The 18,866-nt window shown below is 42.9% G+C and overlaps 1 protein-coding gene across 6 annotated transcripts in view; it reads right to left on the reverse strand.

Moving 5' to 3' along the window:
- The window catches only part of pbx1a (pre-B-cell leukemia homeobox 1a), a 44,481-nt gene extending 27,321 nt beyond the window's left edge, over window positions 1-17,160 (reverse strand). For all 6 annotated transcript variants that reach the window (XM_070918314.1, XM_070918313.1, XM_070918311.1 and 3 more), the window contains exons 1-2: window positions 16,954-17,160; window positions 16,107-16,180 (exon numbers count right to left, since the gene is read on the reverse strand). In XM_070918314.1, coding sequence (XP_070774415.1) covers window positions 16,107-16,180; window positions 16,954-17,138 — 259 coding nt within the window. In that variant the 5' untranslated portion in view covers window positions 17,139-17,160. The remainder of the gene's footprint in view (window positions 1-16,106; window positions 16,181-16,953) is intronic.
- Window positions 17,161-18,866: the final 1,706 nt, after the last annotated feature.

Here is an 18,866-nt window from a genome sequence, read left to right on the forward strand (position 1 = left end):
GAGTATTAGCTTTAATGTATCGTCAGCAAGCCCGGCGTTGAGAGGGCATTAATTTCAATTCGCCGATTTAAACACTCCAGTTTGTCGCAATCCTTCATCGCAGTGCGCCACCAAGTCAACACACACAATGGGCCTATTTTTCAATCTAATGGCAGAGCTTACTTGCCATTAGTGAAAAAAAAAACTGCTTTTGCCTTTGAACAAGCCACTCAAAATCTAACCCTGCATTTCAAAATGAATTTGAATAATTAATTGCGAGTTAAAACAGACACGAACCCCAAGAAACGGGCCGGGGAAGGGAAGCTGGAAATATATTTTTTTGCCCCGAGGCCAGAAGATCTCTCATCTTAGAAAGCTGGAAAATCTAGTCTTTGAGGATAGAGTGTGTAATCTCCAGTGAATCTAATGTAACAAAGTAAAAGATAACGCCACATTTCATCACATCGGAGATAGAGCGCTTCCTCTGGGTTGCCCTTGAGGTGGCAAGAATCCATAATCTGAGGAAATCATTCTTTTTATGTAGTTGAGGTATCACAAGCCCCTGTTTGACCCAACTCTCAAGACAATTGATTTATGAGCAGATCCGAGACTTGGAGCCAAAAGTCTACACCTCTCCCTCAAATGATTTATTTTATTCTTTAAAAAAAAGGTCTTTCTGGAAAAAAAGGTTATAAGACTAACAACTCTCTCAAAGCAATTTAGTTGGAATATAGCCTCTTCTTTTCCTAAAAATGACTCCTCATTTAAAAGACAAAGCGTATGAACCATCAATGTAGATTTGGTGATGGATACGACATTTTGTGTCACCAAATGTTATTGCAATATCACATATTTACAGCACTGCATCCTCATATATGTCAAAATCAGACATTTAGAGAAGCCGCCTCTCCTTTCTGACTTGTCCTTGGCCCATTCCTTTGCAGTGAGCTTGTCTTTATTATTTAATTAAGCCACTACGGCCGTTACATTAATAATTGAGTGTGAGAGGAGACCCAGGGCAGCCGCAGGCTCTGGCGCATTGGGCTTCCTGGTGAGGAGTGTATTAAAAATGTGTGTGTTTATGTCCCCAGGGCGTCTGTCCTGGCTGCATAAAATTGAATTGGTTATATCTAATATATCATCCCCTAAGGGTGGCTGGCTGGCTGGATGGCTGGCTGGCTGGCTGGGTGGGTGGGGAGGAGCAGGGGAGAGGCGAGATGGTCGCATCCTGCCAGCAGGGAATGAGTCCGGTCTTAGAGATTCAGAGAGACGCATGAGGCCGTGACGTTAATGTCCCTCAGAATCAAATCGATGGCTGTCCGAATCCTCAGCGTGCATGGCCTTAAGCTAGGAGCACAAGACAAGCCCAGAACCAGATTAAACCCACTCGTTACCGCAGTCTTTGTTCACTTCTGGTGTCTGGTGATGCATTCAGTGCATCAGTGAGGATGGGTGGAGGATTTCTTATGAAAACGGATTACAACCAGATACCAAATACAGGCAAGGAAAAAAAAGCTTATGGCATTCATATAGATACTAAGAGGATGAATGTTGGTGACAATGTGAGTGTCTGAATGTAGAAGCAGGAAAAACATCACTCATGATCCCTCCTTTCACAGACTGAGGGGCTGACTGCAAATACACTCTCCCTCTCTGTCTTCCTCCACCTCTCCTCTTATCTGCTTCTCCCACCATCCCCCACTCCCACCTCCACATCCAGCCAGCTCCGTGGCTTTATCCAACTCTGCACCTTTAAGGCCTCCAGACTCCAGAGGAATGAGCGTTTTAACACCACCATTAAGGTCAGGGCCTAAATTATTGATCTGCCACCTCTATCAGCATAACGGTCACGTAGCCAGTATCACAATCTAACCCTGCCGCCCTCGGCCAGCTCGCTGCAGCTCCCTCAATTAGGGAGAGATTCTCATTACAAAGAGAGACAGCGAGAGCGAGAGTGAAAGAGAGCAAGGTAGAGGAGAGAAAAAAAGAGAGAGAGGTCCATTTCAGTCGGGGAAAAAAGGGGGACAGCAGGCATTCTTTACACCCACCCTCTACCCCTCATCCACCTCCTCCTCCCCCTTGAAGTCTCCCATCATCTCCCCAGACAAGACCTAAAGATGACAGGTCTTATCCTCACCAAAATGCAGGCGATAAGGCAGCTGTAAAAGAATAATAAAAGAATAATGCATGGAGGATGAAAGAAGAAGGCAGACAGGGAGTGAGGCAGAGAGAGAGAGGGGAGAGAGAGAGGCAGGCCAGGGAGGGGGCAGCAACATAAATAAAGATGCAGCACAGTTGTGCTGGATCTCCTAATGAATTTGGAAGGTCCTGGATCAATAACATCAGCGCGCTGACGACACATCACAAATGCCAAAGGAGCTCTCTCCGCTTTGAGCCCAGCTCGAGGAAAAACAGACATTTACTGCATCCGTCCGCTCCACGAAAATGACTGAAAAATGACCGAATGCTTCAAAAATCGCCTGTGCAGATTGTAAAACAGGGAAGAGTGTGTTTGTGTGTGATGCTGCCGCCGTGAGTGGCATCAGGAAGCAGGAAGCAGCCTTGATGCTGGGTAATGGGGATGATTTCCACCTAGGAGATGCCGTGATAGTGGCCGTGCTATCAGTGCTATTAGTGATGCTGATGACAGATGGTTTCTTTGTCTCTATTCAGATTTATTTTCACAGCTGTCAGAGAAGAAACACACTGAGTACATCATTACCCGGCACAAATAGCTTGAAATGAAACAACCCCTGACATGACGGTCAAACTGTTTGCTGTACTGAAGATCTATGAGTGAAAAAAACGAGAGAATATGTTAGACAATGTTTTGGCAAAGAGTCTCCTAGAAGTGGATCAAAGCAGACATTGACTTGGGTCCCTGAAAACGTGCCCTCTCTCCCCATTCGCTCATACACAATCATGGCCTAATGGCATTCCATTAACATAATTGCCAACATAACTAGTGTTCCGTGTCTGAGAGCCATTCCCCAACTACACGGGGAAAAAACAGAAAGATGAGAGGAGATGAAATCGAGCCAAACTGGGACCATCCACAAAAACATATTGTGGGTGTTCAAGCTGGATCCCCCCCGCTCCTCCCCTCCCTCTTTTCAAAGCTACAGCGCTTTGTGAAGACCCCCTGGGAGGGTTCTGGCATCTCAAGGAATGTGATGCCAGAGTGTGTGTGTTTGAGGGCACACGCGCACATGTTTGTATGCAGCACAGATAGCAGGCGGAAGGAGCAGAGCTTCCTTCACATGTTGGTAGCTGCCTCGGCGTTCAAAGATTGGGCCCCAACGCACGCTTCACACCAAACACAACCTGCCAGGCGAAATGAAATTCCCATTATTTTTAATTAATCCCTAATTAAAATATATTACTCCACAGATTCCACAAATCTCTCTTAATATGCAAATGTGGCCAATTCAAGGATATTTACATATCATTAATTAAGGCAGGCACATTCTCTTAGTCTAATGAGCTGTGGCCTGGGTCTGCCAAGGAAAACTAAACGCTGGGCTCAGGAGTGAGTAAGCACAGCCACAGGGGGATGTCGGTGCTCTGTTGAGTCAGGACTATCAACCGTTAACGCTGGGGTGAAGTAGACAACAACAACTCTGCTAGGCTCACAGGAAAAAATCCACCCTAAACACTTTAACATCATTAAAAACTGCCATCGGCGTGGTACAGCAGCTCGCATCTTTGCGCCTCTTCGGCCGGGTGGCGTGTTTTTCATGTTCCTGAGGAACGAAGAGGATGTGACATCATGCCGAGGTGTTTCCTGCAGAGCTACGAAGGAGTCTGATATGTTATCACTGTCACTACCACTATTACTCTGCAGCAAAGGCAACAAGTATATGCCCTCCTCTCTGGAGACTGTCGAAACGGTTTATGTGGACAGAAGGAAGTCATGAGCTGAAACAAATGCAGACGGGGTACGCTGAGGTTAAGCCTTTAACATCCACTTTTGCCCTTTTATTTCCCCTGAAGCACCTTTAATTCCAGAAAAGTCATCTTATTCCACACTCTCTGACAGCAGCACATACTGTATATTCTGTATCAGTTTGTTCCAACTCTTAATTGAAGGTATATGATGAGTGAAATATTAAAACCCACCTTTTTAACGGCTACACTATTTTATCAAATTGAAATATTCTTGATGTCTTGTGCATCATCTTATTCACATTTCCCCAAATTCCGCCTGACATATTTGGTATCTTTGGGAACTTTGGGATCTCAGCTAGAATTGAAAATAAAGTTCTGTGGGTTTGAAGTGAGGACTGGGGCACCAGCTGGTCAAAAAATCTAAAAATTATATCACAAAATGCACTGAAGATCACAGATCGATAGCAGCGGAAAGCCATTACTCAAGTACTGTTCTTAGCTACTTCTACCACTTAATACTTCTACTGCACTGCATTTCAGTATTTTTATACAGTATGTTTATTCCACTACGTTTATTTGACAGCTATGTTCACCAGTTACTTTGCAGATCATCCTAAGTGTGGTTTTAAAAAGCTGCGACAAACATATAAAATATAAAGCACTGTTGTACAGCAGATCAGTGGTTCCCAACTCCACCAGCTGCAACATTAAAATGACGCTTACATATTAATCCGTAATAATAATCCAATAAATAATACATTATAACATAACACTAACAGGGAACATTCTGCAAATCTATTTACTTTTGATTCTTTAAATGCATTGTACTGATAATACTTAACATTTTGAATGCAAGCCTTTAACTTTGAGTTTTACACTGTAGTATTGTAGTACTTTTTCTAAAGTGAAGGATCATAATACTACTTCCACCACTGCAGATTGATGATACTGTGTGTAACAGAGTGAAAGTACCTCATGGTGAATATTTTCACTGTACCTCACTGTATGAGTAACGTTTTATTAACTGCAGTAGCAGCTTCTTAATCATTAAAGTGAATACACGGAGTGCATCCAACCATTTTTGCATAGTTGTTACATGGATACTATTCATGAATATCATGTTGTATTAGGTGATTTGAAGGAGAGCGAGGAAATGAGGTGGGGTGAGGTGTACCTTGTCCATCTCCTTGTTCTCCCCTTTTGCAGCTGCTCTAATTTGACACCTTGAGTATTGGAGGGGGGGGGGCTTAGGGTTAACTAGGTGGGGGAGTGCAAAGACACAGCGGAATTCATTAAGAATAGCAACCCCTTCTCTGCCTTCAACCTCCCTCCAACGCTAATGACATCAGAGGTTAGCAGAGAGCGGACTAGCCGAGAGATGGGAGGTGAGGAGCGAGAAGAAGAGAGGCAGAGGGAGAAACCAAGAGAGAGGGGGGAGATGCATGAAATTAGAAACATTTAAAATATCTATATTTTCAGTGGAAGCTAGTGAATGGCTTGACATGCTGCAGCTCGTACACGAGGCGCTCTGACTGAACCATCTCATTGAGGCCTTGTTTGCCTGGTTTGGTCCGAGTGTATTTCTGCATCCTTTTAACATTCACACAAAATGAAAGAGGTTTCAAAAACTGCCATTTTACCTCTGACAGTCCTAATGCACTATGATGACATACCAACAACCGACTGCAGACCTTCGAAAAACCCATTTATGCCACACTTTGTAGGTTGGATGGAGTGCAATCAGACCTTTTTCAACATTGTGATTACTACGTACTGGCACAGTAATCTGTGGCTGAGGAATTGGCTGGCTAATGGCAGTTTCACATCAGCCATCTATAGGGACCTTGCAGACAGGTAAAGTGGTAGTTGCAAGATATTGAAATGGCCAGTGCCACCTGGGATGAAAGGCCTTTAAAAAAAGTATTAAGAACTTATTTTCTTTTCTCCAGAAGCATCAGCTTTATCTTTGCAGTCACTTAAAACATCACACACCTTTGCTTTCCCTCACAGCCACTCTGAAGCTGCTGCTTGATTTTAGACCTGGAGGGGAAATGATTGAGGGGCAAGATGAAAAAAAAATGTTTCTAAGCTGAACTGAAATCCTTGCTGAAACAGTGTCATGAGACCTTTCAAATGCTCATTTCCATTTATCTACCAGTGACATTTTTCATGACGTACTCTCTGGCAAACTATCTGACTCATAAATCCAATTCAAGCCTATTACTGAAGAACTTTTAAAGCTATCCTTCATTAATGTTAATGGGTTTTTTTAGTGGAGGCCAGTGGTGGTTAGGACTACATGGCTGCTTTCCCAAGCTTGTTTAACAGGCTCCAGACAGAGATGGATGCTTCTTGTAGTCCGATAGGCTCTCTGAGCCATCTATCACCCAGAGGACCCACCCACAGAGCTGGCGTTCCATAACAAAGGGCAGGCAGGAAAGCTCCTGATTGACAGCTTTATGTGTGTGGTGGCTAGTCAGACAGCAGAGAAGAGACATGGTATCTGTTTCTGGCCTCAGTGCTGGCCCCCTCTCTGAAAATGAGTTGTGAAGAACAGAACAAAATAATGAGTGAGCAGGGGAATCAATCAATATACCGACATGCGAGATAAATGAGAGAATCAAACACACACACAAAAACATCCCTAATGCTGCTGAGTAGGTACAAAGCTAATCAGGCAAATGAAGCTGCCCCAGCAACATAAACTGTGAATGGAGAGCGGTGTTAAGGCATAAACAGTTATTATCATAAAGATTATTACCTTTACACCTCCAGACTCACTAATTAGCGCGATAAACAGCCATATTCTAAAATGTATGGCTGGAGCTTGCAATAAAACCTGCTGTACATGTAAATACAGACACTGCAAACACAAAGACACAAATAAAAAGGGATAAGACACTGTTCTGCAGTCACTAAATTCCAACTCAAAAACATTAAAATCTGTACAAACACACGTACAAGCATAAAGTGCTTTGCTGCTGCCACAGCTGTAATCATTTTACGAGAGGCCACAGTTCCTCTCAGGGCGGTATATATTCTTGAAATGCAGACAAAAAGGAAGGGGGGGAGGGTGTTTCAGAAGAGACACACTAAATTTGGACAGTAAGTAGTATCACCCCGTCGGCGCGGTACACCGCACATTCGCAACGCCCCATTTAACCGCACACGGCGCTTCCCTCTACTGCCTTCATTTGCATACTTCAACGGGGCCCTGACGGATGAAGACGGATGGGGCAAAATCAGCCTCACTGAAACAACTGTTTTATCAAGGTTAAACTATCCAAGAAGCTCTTAACCCCCGTGCCTTTATCACACTACAGCTCTCCCAATATCAATCTATCAATATGATCTTATCAGCAGGGAGGGGGCTGAAGACGCTCTTCGTAAACTCGAGTAATAGGAACATAAAGGAATTTTATGTGTTTAGGGGAGGAGACTGCTAAACATGGTGCTGAAGGACATGTCCAATAAAACAGGCTACAAGATGGTGCCAGCAAGCTGAATAAAATATAATAGAAGAAGAAGAGCTGCTCGCCTGGAGGCGTGAGTGGCATGTGTGGAGTCACAGGGTAGTCGGTTCACATCTTATGAACGACTGGTGAGAGCATGAGTAAGAAACACTAAAAGGCCAATTTTAAAAACAAGGCTCAAAGTGAACTTGAACAAGGTACTGGCATGCATACATACACACACACACACACACACACACACACACATTGCTCCAGTCAAGGTGCCTTTTATCTAAAAGCCAAAAACTATACTTGGCATCTGCCATCTTTATAACGTGTTTATAAAGCGTCTGCAGCAGGGTGCTACATGTGTGCTCAGTCAATCTTGATAAATAAAAGACAATAAATAAAGATTCCTCAGCAGAACTGTAAGAGGACATCACCTGGTCTATACAGAAAGAAAATATGTTTTTCAAAATAAAGTTGTTATTATTATTTTGAAAATTCATTGTCTATGTATGTTCACTTATTGCTACATATTTAATTTTCCCTCCATCTTATGAGGAGAAATAGATGTAATGTAAAATCATGTCATGTGGTGTCGCTTCATGTAAAGTGAGAGTTCTTGACTCTAAACTAGCACACTTGCCTTCCTGTGGTGAGTACAGTAGAAGTTATGAGGACAGTAAATTAATCTACTTGTGCTTCAACAGACTTCAGAGTGCAGACAACCACAGTGCGTGTGTGTGTGCGTGTGTGTGTGTGTGTGTGTGTGTGTGCGTGTGTGTGTGTGTGTGTGTGTGTGTGTGTGCGTGTGTGTGTTGGTCAGTTACAGACATTCAAATTCAAATGTTGAGATTAAAGCCCTTTGGAAAGTGTTTTCAACATTAAAATGTATTATTTACTGTCTATTAACACAAGCACACAAACACACATTCACACACTAAGTGACTCATTTAAAGGGGGGTTTTCCATAAACAACACTGGATTCACAAGACAGCATAAAATCGGAGATTAAAATGACAGTAATAACCAGCATGAAAAATTGCTGAGAGAGAATTGCTGCATTTTCCTTCATCTTTAAATATTGTGTGTTTGTTCGTTTGTCCATATTAATTTCGTAAATACCTAAAACCTCGACAGAACAACAGAAATAACGGAACCACCTTACAACATGAGGCCATCCCGCAAAACAACGCTACAAAAATGGCCTCAAAACTTCTCCGTCTCAATGACAACAAAAACTTGTTTTCATGTTTTCATGGTTTTAGTACGCGTGCTTTTCAGGTGTTGGTATTATAGTGTTCAAGCTTGGTGCAATAATAGCAACTAGAAGTGGATGGTCAGAATATTATATGCAAATTACAATACTGAGTTGTACTTTGTCATATCACGTTTTTGTTCTGAATGACGCAATACATGCATCCACCCAACATTTCAGAGACTTTTTAAGACATACTGCTCCTATAATGACAAACTATTACACAAAATGACAAACTGTTGATGACAACATTTGTGCACATAAACCCACATGTATGCACACATCTTAAGGACAAACTACCTCCTAACTTTTGATCTTTGAAGGGTAAAAACTCTGTTAGAAGTGGCTTGGTAATAAATGAACAGAAGTATATAATTTGCTGATTATGCTCAAGTAGAAAAAAAAGAAAATGACAGCAATTAACATAATTTCAGTTGGAGTTAACTGTCCAGAACTAACACCGCCAAAGGCAAGCTGGCAGACAGACGGCAGAGAGGAAACCCACAGCTTTCACTCTTTGGGTTGGGATACGGATATCTACAGTACAGGGAACCAGCAAGGAGGCATCACTGTATTATCAATCCTCATCGCTGTTACTGTGGAAAACAGTTCACATATTTCACCTTGTTAGACGTCAGATGAGTGAAGACTATACATTTCAAAGTTTGGTTAGTTTTCACATAATATAATAACAAAATATAATAGTGTAGATTTCCCATGATGAAAAGTCATCTAATAACAAGTGAAACCAGCTGGTGGTTAATAAAAATCTTAATGAGAATGTTCATGATGCAAGTTGCATTAATGTAAATTGATTCAAGGATTCTTTCAAAACATATCGATTTGCATTGGAAACAAGTTAATTTATCTCACCCTAATGGCAGTTTGGACTGGCTTTTCACAGTACATCCCTGCATCAAGTGTTTTAATCCACATTATAGTGAGTTTTGCTGAGGGTTCCCTTTTTTCTTTACCTCAAAGAGCCGACACTACTTCAGAAGCAGGTCTAATGGCCCTTATCTGCCTTTCTGGGATGGCCTTTCCACTGCCAGGCAGCCAGGCCAAGTGCTGACCTCTGCTAACGCTCATGCTCTCGCCCCACTGTGCTAAATGCTACCTGTGGTGTCACATCTGCCCTGGGAAGTGATCCAAACCTGCAGCACCCCGTGTCTCTGTAGGCTCCACGGAATTAGCAGCAACAATCCCCAGAGACTGCCTGCCTGCCTATTTCTGCCCCTCCAACACACTCTCTGACACACACGCTGAAACAGTAGATACCACACACCAGAGTGAAGATTGCCAGCGTGAGGCTGTTTGATTTTGCAGCCACAAAAACGACTCTTTGTGTGGCTAAATTTATCATCGCTCTCCGCCACAGTATTTGTGTCTTTCTCTACAGTTCAATATCTCTTCTCTATTTCTCTCCCAGAGAGTGTGTGTGTGTGTGTGTCTGCACTGTTCTTTGTCTGCGCCTTTCCTTCCAGTGAAGGTGCCGAGGTTACCAAGGCTCATCTGTGGCCCCTTTGTCTCTCACGGCAACAGCAAGGTTTATTAACATAAATTAGAATAGCTCACCGAGAGAGTACCTTGTCGCTATGCGTTACCCACGGCAACCTCTTCTCCACTCTCAATCCACCTGAGCGTGTGTGTCTGTGCATGTGTGTGTGTTTGTGTGTGAAAGAGAGAGAGAGAGAGAGAGAGAGAGAGAGAGAGAGAGAGAGAGAGAGAGCACCCTCCCCTGCATCTAAATGTGAAACTACTCTGAAATGAGGGAGACACATCCACACCCATCTCTCCCCTGTCCTGATTAAAATAAATGGTGCTATCTGCACTGCATGACTCACTACACCATGGCATTACTATCAGTAATTGAAACATCCAATCACTACTGAGCCATCAGCCTCACTGCTCTTCCCCATCTGACTTTGTGGCACCTGATTGAACATCCCACTGTACGGGAAGTAATACAAGATATGCCTACGAGTTTATATGAAGAAATGCTGAGGAGAGTAGCAGAAATACTGCATCAACGGGGGGGCAATTCATGTTTTTTTTTTTTTGCATGATATATGTGGCTGAATGTTCAGGATATATTTAAATGTGAGTGTGTGTGTGTGTGTGTGTCCCACTCAACAGCCTAAGCAGATATCCAGGGAGAGTCGGGTAGCCTCATTGATTGGTGTTGATTCCATCTGGGCAGCGAGCAGCAACTGACAGTGGATCTAAGCCGCTGCGAAAGGCAACCATTAATCTTGGTCCTGTTTAAGCAGCATGTATTAATTTATGTCATTTTTACTAAGTCAGCCAGGGAAGAGCGCTTGCCATTTTATGTTTGACTGTTCATCGAAGTCAAGGGGGGTGGGGGTGGGGGTGGGGTTCCTTTGTACAACCCCAGCATGCTGCCAACACGCTACTTACATCGTAGTGGCAGGGTGCCAGAGAAATGAGATCCCACGCCTCGAATTAAAGGTTATCAACTGCCAGGGCAACTACCTCCATCAAAGTGCCCGTGAAAATCAGAATGTATAAGTTGCATTTTTGATATAAGGAGGGGTACGTCTCTTCAGTCAAACAGAGGGGGAAAGAAGGTGACGTGTAACCAAACTGATTTAATACTATGAAATATGAAAACAGCGTAATTCAGAGGTAGTTGGAGTACACAGTTGGAGCCCCATGAACATATCAGTAATAAGATCTGCAGGTGTTTCAACGTCAACAATATGAGGATATACGCGTCCACCGGTCCTGCTGTGTGAGGCAATTCCACGAGACTGTGGAAAATCCAATCAAATCCAAACAGCACCAATAAGAAAAACAATGGCTGAGGCAATTGCAACTGCAATAATGTCACCAGAGCTGTTTTGTAGACACTAAAAGCTGCTCCAGAGACAAACATCTGATAAAAAAGAAACTCCACTCCGCCATAGAGCAAATTTCCTCTCTAAAGCAATTTTATATTCGATAAGTGGGAAGGCATTCTTAGCGTAATGGATCTGAATATGATCTCTGTCAGAAAACTAAGAACACAGCCTTGTATAAAAGCCCAGTTCGCAGTATGGCCAGTACTGCTGCATCAGATAACCAGACAGGAAACAAACTATAGATAGAGATGCAAAGCATTCATAGTTCTGATGAATAGGTGAACTGATAGATCTCCGTCCCTCTGTCCTTCTTGCTGTTTCCATGAAGGTGAAATGTTGAAAAAAAATGTATGTGCTGGGGGGAAAACAGTTCTGTTCTGTTCTGTTTTAAACATTGAAACAGACATGGAATGCATGTAAAGAGACCAAACTCAACTGATTTTTCATTTGTTTAAAGGCTACACGAGACAAAAAATAGCTGCTAAAGCTGCCAAAAAACAAGCAAAAACAAACACAACACACATCTAGTGAACAACCTATGCTCTCACAAACACACACACACACACACACACACACTCCCTCGCCTTACGTCGACACACAGAATATGACCATTCTACAGCCAGATCTGTTATCACGGCTAATTACTACTCCCACCTCAGATATACAGGGCTGTAATTAGCCTCTTAAAACATGATTAACATGTCTCAATTAAGCCAGTCAACATTTGCATAATATATTAGCTGTCCTAATTGTGAGTGAGTTTATATCAGAGGACAGGGAACAGCAAACCTATTCGCTGTTGCCTCTGTGCACTGGTAATGTAGCAAATATGAATATGAATATAGAGGAAATGTCAGTGGGTAAAATGGAATCCGGTCTATTTATGTTTGATATAACTCACTTTAAAAGCAAAGATAAACTTACAATCAGCACATCCCAGCTCAGACTACTTGTAAAAATATATTGCATGTTTGTTATTATTCACTTAGAGGAACGTTTCTGGTAAGTGGAGGAAGAGTTTCCTATAAACTCGCAAATCAAAGCCCAGCAACATTTTCTCAGGAAAACTTCGCGCTTGTTTTGAAAGTTATTTATTTGAAGTCATTTATGAGAGAACAGACAGGGTCCTGTTCGGCCTTATTTCCGTGGAAACTAAAACATGGGGGGGATAAACTGCTGCTTCGGCACTTCCAAGCCGGGGAGAGATATACAGTCTCCCAGCTAGCGCGGGGAAACCAAGGACATAGCCATTAGTTTCAGGACAGCGCCACATTGGAGACTAATGCCTCCATCTGTCACTAGAGATGAGAGGAGAGTAACAAAGAGAGGCAACACTAACCCCTGAACTCATCATGGACAGCCATGTCAATTAAACACTGAAAAACAGCAGCACAGGGAGCCATAGTGACCAGTCTATCCACTGCTTCAGGGGAGCTCAACTAGCACCTCCGTCACCTCGTTTAATGTTAATGTCACAGAAAATACCATAAATAGTCATTTGACATTTTATCACCATGCACCTTTACATTTATTTCAAGCCCACCAACCAGAGCTGAAACGATCAGTTGATTAATGGAGAAACTGTCAGCAACTATTTAGATAACTGATTAATGATTTCAGACTATTTTTAAAGCAAAATGTTTGTTGTTTCCAGCCTCTCCAATGTGTGGATTTCCTGATTTTCTCTTTTTATATCATATTTACTCAATATCTTTGGGTTTTGGACTGCTGGTCAGACAAAACAAGACGTCACTTTGGCCATTTTGTAGCTATTTTTCAAGATTATAGACTAAACAATTACTCAAGAAAGCAATCGGCAGACTAATCAATAATGAAAATAATTGTTAGTTCCAGCCCTGCTACCAACACAGCACTTTCAGGGACCGTTATCTGAAGAAATGCCTTGCTTTGTGCAAATGATGAACACTAGTTGTCCCAGCACTCACGAGTCCTGGCAGGAGCCTTGAAAGTGACCAGATCAACACCGCTGTGAATATCTAAAATGTGTGTACACATCTAATTAGCAGCGCAAGCTTGGGGGGGCTGCAGTTAGCGGGACCGACTGATTCAGCAGGTCTCCAGCTTTGATAAGTTCAAGCGGTGTAATGCATTATCCGTCTGATCACATTAGTCATGCAGGAGCTCTCCATCTGACCCGAGCCTGCAAGGGGGTAATGTGAGGCTGCTGACACAGAGTGGCCTGACGAAAACAGTCCCAGGCCCACAGTTAGAGAGACACAGAGAGGCAGAGAGAGAGAGGGAGAGTAGGCCTGAAATCTGACACCCAGAAACACTGACTTGGTGTCTGGCTTCTCTTACTTAGTCAACCTGTACGTGCCAGCTTCCCTCGCCGTAATGGTTCCACACAAACAAAGATCCAACTCTCTTCACAGGATGTGAAGCAAGCACAGGAAAACAAATTGTAAGTGCTCTCAGGAACTGTAGAAACAATGATGATAGTTCTTTTTTTTAAAAAGTCAAGAGGGGCCGGTTGTCAGGGGCAAACGTTTACATGAAATACAACACTGTCGGCCAAAAGGAACGTCTGTAAGTGGTAACACAAGCCTCCGTTGGTTTTCCATAACCCAGCATGCGAACCTGAGCTTGTTTAAGCTTGCTAAATACTCTCCCGCTGTGACACGGGCCCGACCCCGGCTCAGATATACAGGGAGAGGGGTGGGGTGGGGTCATCAGTTAAGGCCTGCTCTGTCCGCTATTGGCATGCATTCCCGCCTTGTTTGTCAGCTGCCTGCCAATGGACACCTCACTGCTGCAATGTCCCATATTGCTGCTGTCAACACTCACACGCCACTGATACGCCACAAAGAGGTACACGCAACACACATGTGAATAACTACATGCAACAAATGATACACGATCTAAAGAAACGCTTCCTCCCTTTCGGTAAAAGGTCGAGGAGAAGCTTCAAATCTGAGCTGCTGCACTCATCTCCCTCCTGCTCGCACTTCCCTCTAAAAGACACTCTGACTGCAACAATGTGGAAACCAAGGAGAAGCTGACTCTTTATAAAGAATATAAAAAAGACCTGACAAATTACAGGCTGTACTCCGCTCGCATACACTGCACTCAGCACATTTGGCTGTAAATGCCATGGTGAAGGTTTGAGTCATTTTCTCTGTCACTGCAGTGAAAGGATTTTCAGTTTCGTCTGCACAAACCTCCTATGGGCGAAGATGAGCCGCAGCTCAGCTCTTCAAAGGCAGACAGGGAGGACACAGTGAGGCAGCCATTAAGTCTTGATTCTCTCATAAATTGTTATGGGTTATTTTTAACTTTTAAAATGCTTTCCTGTCTTCATGAAAAACAATGTCTTGCTGATTTGTGGTTTGGAGCAATTTTTTATCCACTCTTTGAGTAAAAATACATTAAAAAAAAGAGAAAATATAAACTATGTTGAAATATGTTTGTTTCCAAACTTGGTCCTGATCAGAGGGAAAGAGAATTTGCAGGCTGAGGGGAGCCTCTCTCGTCAGAGGCTCTGTGAAATCCCGGTTGCCAAGAACGGTGGGAAGAGAGGAGCCAGGAAAAGGTCCAAGTCACTTTGTTCTTCTTTTTGGAAACGAACTCTGGTTGAACCCAGGGAGACGCCAGACAGTTTACAAAGAGCCAGGCATTACTCTCTCACTTTTTCAAGCCTTGCAATTTAGAGACAGGGCCCCAACCTACTATAGCTTCCTCCTCACAGACCGCACTCTTTAACCTTTGTAAATCTGGTGAAAATCCCAAAGTGTCTGCTGGTTCCTTCTACTGTTTTTTTTTTTTTTTGGGGGGGGGGGCTGTGCCAAACTCTGACTCATAACAATGAAATGTCAGTGAATAACACTTAAAATTAAGGAAATAGGTATTGCCTCCACACCAGCCCTGTGTTTTTTTTCTGCTGTCATGGCTGAGAATGCAACAACACCAGACAAAGTGACAAGGCTCTCTCAATAACCTCAAAGACAGCTTCAAAGTTGTGTTCACAGATAAGGTTATATTGGATATTTTGTTTTATTTCCTCCCTTGAAAAGCTGCCTCTTAAACAGCGCTCCGCCACATCCCTCAGAGGATATTCACAGGCTTTCATCATGTGAGCCGCTCTTCGTTTAATCTGCTGTTAAGTGAGTAATAATTCACACATTCCTTTTCATGACTTTGACCCCTCGTTTAAAACATAAACAGAGAATCCCTCTGACCTGCCTCTGCGTTAAAAAACAGCCCACTTCGGCCAAAGAAAACAGACAGAGAGGGGTGAGAAAGCCCAGCCTTAGAAAGGCCCAAATGTCGGCATGAAAACACTCCAGTCCAATGACAGCACCTCATCTGGGGCCAGTGCTGTTCACATGCATGGTGTGTGACGTTTGTCAGGGAAAACGTGTCATAAATCATAAGAAAATGTTTTTTCATGCCAAATAAATTTTCAGTGGCTTAAGAGAGGAATGCCACGATGATCATGATCTGTGCTCTGTACAATTGAATCTATATTCTTAGAAGAACAACAATAAAAGATGGATATATTGTATTTTTAAATAAAAAGGAGTGATGCTAAGATCCTAGGAATACACTATTAGACCATAAAATGGGCAGTACTCTCATTAGTATCAGCTGCACGCAAACAAAAAACAAAAATCCAGCAAACAAAAGAAACTATAAAACAGAACGTACCTGTTTTCTCTTTTATTTCACACAAGACGTTGAAGAGAGCAGGTTTCATTCTGTGGCAGTTCAGTGCATGTTTCCTAAAAGGAGGACAAGACACCACTCTCCAGATCAATATTCAAACAAGTGGCAACAGAAACAAAAGAGTGGGGCATTCTCACATCACTAAATATCATCATAAAGACTCGGTTTTGCCTCCTGCCTCAACTGTAAGAAGCAGGGTAATCTATAACACATGCAGGAGCCAAAGCAAAGAGAAATTTCAATAATATTTAGATTGAAATTGTATTATTTCTGTCACATAAATACACAATGAGAGACTTAAGACCTTTGGAAAACCCTGATTTTTCTTACTTACAACATAACAGGCAACACAATCCACCCAGTTACACTACAACTGTAACGTGCCTCAAATGTATTTTGCATCATATTTTTGATTATAATCACTGACAATTGGGTCAAAACTATAGGAGAGGATCTGCAACACGTTATTATGGCACAGGAGGATTACAATGTAAGCTCCTTTTGCAACAAGATAGAAGTGTCTGGAAAACTGGAGGGGCAACAGTATCATCCTAATCATACAATAATTATTAGTTTTGATCAAAATATGACGCTAAAAGTTGCTTCAAATAATCAAATGTGAAGTTTTTAAGGCTTTTTTTCTGCTTTCGCGCAGTCACGGCACTTCAGTGGGCGTAATTGCTTCATTTAGAGGCAGTCTTGACACAAACCTCAATGTTATTACCCCCCCCCCCCCCCCCCCCCCCCCATCCCTAATAACATTAGCTAATATTTCCGCTCTCCGATTAATAATACAAGTGTTTTTGTGTGTGTCTGTGTGTAGCCTCACCTCGCCTGTGCTTCGTCTAAGCTTTGGTCTGTGATGGTCATTATTTGCTGTAATATGTCTCCGATGTCCTGCTTTCTTCCCTCTCCGTCCGTCCCCGCCGTGCCATCCTGCATATGCTGCGCCAGGCCGGGGTGTCCGGCCATGCCTACCCCGTGGGAGTGCATCAACCGAGGCTGCTCGTCCATCCTTGACCACGGTCCCTGCTGCCTCGCCTCCAACTTTTTTTAAATTTTAATATCAAGAGGGGGCGGGGGGGGGGGGAAGAAGGGAAAATATCCTCGGAAATTCCTCTGGATTCCTCTGCGTCTCTCTCACACCCGACACTCCTCCTTTTTCCTTGGTAAGATTTTCTGGATTTGGGAGGAGGGAGACTGACAAACCCTGTCCCTGCTCTCTCTCTCTCTCTCTCTCTCTCGGTCTCTCTCCCAGCTGGTTTAGGTGAAATCTGATCTGAATCGCTGCTTTTGGCTTTGGCCACTCCTGCACCGCTACTGTAGGGAAGGAGAGAGAGAGAGAGAGAAAAAAAAAAGCAGGATTGAACATTAAAGGCTCCTAATCTGATTAAAAGTGGAGCGCGTTGAGCTCCTCTTACGAAACCTCCGAGATACTCGAGAGCTTGATGCGCTAAAACGCGCTACAGACTCAACTTGCCTGTGAAGGTTTTGGATACAAAGTAACCACCAACTGTTATTGTTTCGCTTATGTCTGGTAACTGACTCATAATCAGAGTATGGATGGAAAGCCTCCGCCCCTCGAGCCACGATTGGAGAAGAAGGAGCGCGCAAGTCCCACCTCGGTCCTCTCCGAAAACGTCAATCATCCTCCCCGGGAAGGTGGGACACTGTAATAAACATAAAGAGATGTGACCGGACCGGGTGGCTATACAGTGATGGATAGAGAGTGAATATGTAGCCTAATAAATAATTGTGAGTGGCAGTGAAGCTCTGACCCAACAGGACAGCATGGTGGTGCTTGGAAAAGACACCCTGTCACCCAGACTATATATTTTACTGCTGAATATTTACATCCGTGTAATCAGTCAGGAATAATAAATCAAGATGAATCTATTAGAACATGCAGCAGTTTGTGCAGAGCACTTTTACAAGCCTTATGTTGGAGCACAACAGTTGTTATAACAAATGAACTGATTCCACAGTCTAACCAGCGTTTAAACATCCTGATGCTCTTGTTGGCATCACACATGTAGTATTTGTAGTTGCTATTAAAGCGACAACAATTAGTCCATCAATCGATTAGTCAATTCATAATTGATTAAAGGGGAACTCAAAGTCTGTTTGCAGGTGTATATGTGAAATAAAGTCACATAAAGCCTTTTGTTGCTGAAGCTGAGCTAAACCTGATAAATTACCTCAAGTGATGTCACTTGAGTCAGCGTGGGTTGGGGTTGAAGACTACAAGTTTGAAAAGCTTACCAGACCTTTGTAGCCCGCTCCTCCTCTCTGCTCGAGGCTACATTAGACGCTGCTAGCGTAACACACCAGAGTTGCATTGTGGGTAATGTAGGCGCCAGGTTTTGACAAGGAAGCAGAATGTGTGGAATAAAAAGACACAATATCTTTGGTTCTGCTGCATCGATTTTGATCCTTTTTCTACAAGCCACTGTCCATCGTGAGTCCGACAATGTTGAAATGCTAAATGAGTGTGAGAATTAATTTTAATCGTTCAGTGTGACAAAAATTCACCAGTTCCAGCTGATCAAATGTGAACATCTTCCAAGACATTAAAAGGAATATTTTGTTTGTTTTTCGACTGTTATGCTGTCAAAACAAGCAATATGAATCCTGAAAACTAGGGCTTTTTGGGAAATGTTTTTTTTTTTTTTACTATTTTCTGACATTTTATAGACCAAACAATTATTCAATTAGGAGAGAAAATAGCCGTCAGATTAATCA

This window comes from Enoplosus armatus, chromosome 14, assembly GCF_043641665.1.
Source record: "Enoplosus armatus isolate fEnoArm2 chromosome 14, fEnoArm2.hap1, whole genome shotgun sequence".
NCBI classification, from domain to species: Eukaryota; Metazoa; Chordata; class Actinopteri; order Centrarchiformes; family Enoplosidae; genus Enoplosus; species Enoplosus armatus.